At 43.9% G+C, this 4,396-nt stretch overlaps 1 protein-coding gene across 1 annotated transcript in view; it reads right to left on the bottom strand.

Moving 5' to 3' along the window:
• Positions 1 to 2,378: 2,378 nt before the first annotated feature.
• The window catches only part of HTATSF1 (HIV-1 Tat specific factor 1), a 23,954-nt gene continuing 21,936 nt past the window's right edge, over positions 2,379 to 4,396 (bottom strand). The window contains exon 9 of the mRNA XM_018555049.1: positions 2,379 to 2,824. Coding sequence (XP_018410551.1) covers positions 2,537 to 2,824 — 288 coding nt within the window. The 3' untranslated portion in view covers positions 2,379 to 2,536. The remainder of the gene's footprint in view (positions 2,825 to 4,396) is intronic.

Raw genomic sequence — 4,396 nt, 5'->3', positions numbered from 1 at the left:
TTAGTGAATGAGGTGAACGCAATCACATGTAAGGAAAAGGAAAAAAAAAAAAGTATTTTTGCAAAACTCAAAATATGAACATACACTGCACTTTACCTTCAAAACATCACTATGTACAGCCAGCCTACTTGGGTAATTAAAACAAGAAAATTAAAATGTTTCCTGAAAAGTACGTTGCGTTTACTAAAGTATGAACAAAAATAAATTGACAAACATTAAAACAAGCATTCTTTGTAAAGTTTGAATTAAACATATTATACAGCCTACATAGCTAAAAACACTAACACACACACTTAAAAAATGCCTTAGACGGCTAGACCCAGTACTTTATGAAAACCAGTGCTCTCAAAATCTCTAGTGCCTTAAAAATAATGGAAAAAAATAAAAACACAACATAACAAGCTCAACAAGATTTTTGGGCTTTTGTCAGATACTCACACCTCACATAACTACTGGATAAACTTGCTGCAAAGTCTTGGGCTTTACATTTACTTCAGAGTTATGGCATGGTTTAGAAAAATACCAGGAGCTGGGTGGTCAATTTGCCTAAAAGCAATTTAAACATTATTCCCTCAGTAAGACCAATACAAAATGGTTTCTACGGGGCATTCAACACCTAAAGTCTATAGCCAGATAAGAAAAAAAAAAAGCTACCCTTGTAGTGGGGCCGAATAGCACTGTAAAGGTAAATGCTCATTATGTCTACTGGTAGAGGTATAAGGCATAATACTTAGGCCTCATTTACATTGTTAAGAGCCGGCCCGTACAGATCTGTGCGGCGTGCAGGGCCGCTCCCGGGAAGGACAGGTGCTGCGTTTGTTCGTACACAGCAGCCTGTTCTTCTCTATGGGAGTATGCGGCCATACGCCGCCATACCCTCAGCTGAACTGCACATCCATGCAGGTGCGGGTGTCTGTGCTCAGATGCAGACAGGATCCATTCTGTCTGTGTACGAGCAAGGACACCCGCACGAATGTGCAACTCGGGTGAGCGCAAGGCTGCGTACGCCCATAGAGAAGAACAGGCTGCTGCATACAATCACACGCAGCACCTGTCCTTCCCGGGAGCGGCCCGATGCGGCCGTGCACGACGCACGGATCTGTACAGGCCAGCTCTTGGCAGTGTGAATGAGGCCTTACCGTATTTCTTACTCCTGCAGGTTCCCTCCATCTGTGCAACCGGTCCCCCGAAGCATCTTCTCTAAGGCACGCTGTCTGGCGCTTGCATACCAACGTCATTACATACAATGCAGGACCAATAGCCATGCACTGTATGTGAGGACAGCGAGGGATCGTCCACAACCTGGAGTATCAGGGAGAAGAGGTGACCACTGGAGCAAATAAGGGAATTACTACATCTTATTCCTCTACATCTACTTAACAAGAGTCTAAACATAGTAGTGCATAGAGGCATGACTCCAAGGGTAGTTTTTGTGTAATTCCCAGAGTTCAGCATTAAGCCCCATAGTGCACAATCATTTTTGAAACCTTTATACTAGTGTAGATTAAAAGACATGTCCATGGTTTCCTTGATTAGACAGTCCCACTTCTGAATTGTACATCTAAGTGGACCTGAACTCAGAAGGTTAAGACTTGCTACATTATAAGGAACACTTAGAAATGTTACTATGTTACCTAAGCAGTACCCTGAAAATGTACCTTTTATCTTGAAAAATAACAAATAACCTCCTGGTACACAAGTGTGCCTACATCCTCATAGCTGTATATCTGTAATGTGCGATTTAAAGCCCTTCTGCCTCCGACATCTAGTCTTTCAAGACTTGGAGTGAGATTTGTTGATGTCTGTGCTGTGCTGCTCACTGGCGGAAGCAAAGCCCTGCTTGTACCAAGGTGGTCGTCTCTACATAGAGACACTATGCAGCACAAACCATGGTAAGTCAGTATTGAAGAAAAGATCAGCTGCAGGGAGACAATAAGTAACAATGTGACTAATACTTTGGCATCTGCCTGCCTGCCTTTGGCACACCTTCAGTTCCTCTTTACCAGAAAACTGTTAATAGCCAAATACTTAGGCTGCCATTGCTGACCTTCTGAAACTACTAGCTGCAGGGCCATCAGGCTCTTCCATTGGCTTTCATACTTCAGAACAAAAGTACAAATTACGATTTCTGAGTTTGTCTACTACCTGATTGTTCTAGGTCAGTGATCAAGCACAACAGAGGGGCCAGGAAACGGTAGTACATATATATAGCTCTCAAGACAGACTGAGCACCCCATACTTATTGAGATTGGTCCACGGGAGAAGATCATACATTATGTCTCTAATCTACAGAAACCTGTAAAGAAAAAGGACATACAATTGGCTGTCATAAAAATCACTTTCATTGTTCCATTTTCATGGATGACCCCATGGAGATCATCTCCTCCAGCAGAACTCAGACACATTCCTTTCTGGAACAAAAATATTAGTTGAAATAAAAATCATTCACAAGTCTATGTTTTTAGGTATAATGAATAATTCACACGGCAAATGACTGACAGATTTACAGGGCGAGATAAAAAGCATAAATGATTCCCTACAGAGGTCCTTTCTCATCTTCTTCATCACTGCCACCAATGCTGCTGTCTGTGGATGCTGCGTCGTCGCCAGCCTGTTCAGCCTCCGCATTTTCTGGTTGGGGGACACTGCTGTCCGTGCTTTGTGTAGGCTCCGAACTAATGTCCTGCTTGTTTTCCAATTGTCCATTACTAGCAGGTAATGTGCTGGCATCACCAACATCCTTGAGGTTTTTCTTCTCATCAGAAGTGAGGAATTGCTCCCAACCCTTCAGCCTCTCTTCTCTTTCTCGAGATGTCTCTTCAATCTGTAGAACAAAGCATTGCATATGTTGTTTATTAATCTAATATGATCCGAATTCTTCCTGGGACAGAACTGGTTCTTATATGCTTGCTCAATTGAATGGTAGTAAGTGACGGTGTAATTAAAGCTGAGCCTTGGAATTTGAACATCTCTAATAAGGTATATGTCATGTATGGCCGGCTCTGACACCTAGGGCTGGATTTCCGGGTGCTGCGGGGGAGGGAGAAGGCTCAAGTCTTAGTCCCACCCCCTCCAAACGCCATGCCTATTCACAAAAAGCCTTGTATTCTTCTCACAGAATACAAGACATTCTGTGACTGCAGTACAAGAGGTGGGGGCAGGGACGCAACATAATTTCTCCTCCTCCAATCATAGAATGCCGTGTATTCTTGAGGTGGCAGGATGCAACTGGAGCCTTTTACTATTGTAGCTGCATCTCTCTCTCTCTCTCTCTCAACACCCAGAAGCCCAGCATGCTGCAATATATGCAGCCGTCCGCATATAGAATACACCTTATTAGAGATACATTACACACTTAGTGTTGTATACCGTATATACTCAAGTATAAGCCGAGTTTTTCAGCCCATTTTTTTTCCTGTACCCCCTTTTCCACTTACAGAGCTAGGTTATTGTTTTTCTTTTAAATATTCATGTAATTTTATTGGTATCTATCTTCATTTTGTACATTTACCAGTAGCTGCCTCATTTCCCACCCTCGGCTTATATTCGAGTCAATACTTTTTCCCAGTTTTTTGTGGTAAAATTAGGTACCTCGGCTTATATTCGGGACGGCTTATACTCCAGTATATACGGTATGTAAAAAGCGGAACCATGGGCAAGATAACAAACAACATATATTATGCAGTCTGCCACTGGAATGAACACATCTCCAACACTGTTGTATTATCTTTTGATTATATCTTTTTTTTTTTCAACAAAGTTGTCTTTTCAACGAGAGTTGCAATTTTGGTGCACACGGCGATACCAATTTTATTTTATTTATTTTTTAAAAACCTTTTACGTCATTGCTATCACATGGGGGGGCGCTCACAAGCCCCCCCATGTGATTGCACATTGGAGATGACAGGTTCTCTTTGAAAGGTGACATTAGGGGTCACCTTTCCACTTCAATAGCTTTAGCTGGGAAATTACAGCTGCCTGCAGAGGCAGCTGAATGTGACCACAGCAGGCAGTGACCTCCCTCAAGTCCTCCTTGGCTGGGCGGGTGCAATAGCCAGCCTGCTATTGCAATTTAAAATAGAAAAATAGCAGGCTGGCTATTGCTCCCGGCCACTGGATGGGAGACTTATCACCAGTTTTCTACTGCCGGCTACAACTCTCCCATCCAGCAGAAGTGGGGGCACTGGGGGTGGGGCACAGTGGCTGACAGCGGTCTCTCCTTTCCGCTGGGCACCAGCTGCAGAAGTCTGTGTCCCCACCGATTTCCGCTGCTTCGGCTGATACAGGTGGGGAGGGCAGTAGGAACTGAAGGTGACACAGACCACAGCATGAAGCAGGCTCCAAGCAGGAGGGAAAAAGGGGGGGGGGGGGGGTGGGGGGGCGGACAAAAGCCCAG

The sequence above is a fragment of the Nanorana parkeri genome, unplaced genomic scaffold, assembly GCF_000935625.1.
Source record: "Nanorana parkeri isolate BGI_ZX_2015 unplaced genomic scaffold, ASM93562v1 scaffold182, whole genome shotgun sequence".
Lineage (NCBI taxonomy): Eukaryota > Metazoa > Chordata > Amphibia > Anura > Dicroglossidae > Nanorana > Nanorana parkeri.
This window is presented reverse-complemented; position numbering and strand designations above follow the sequence as displayed.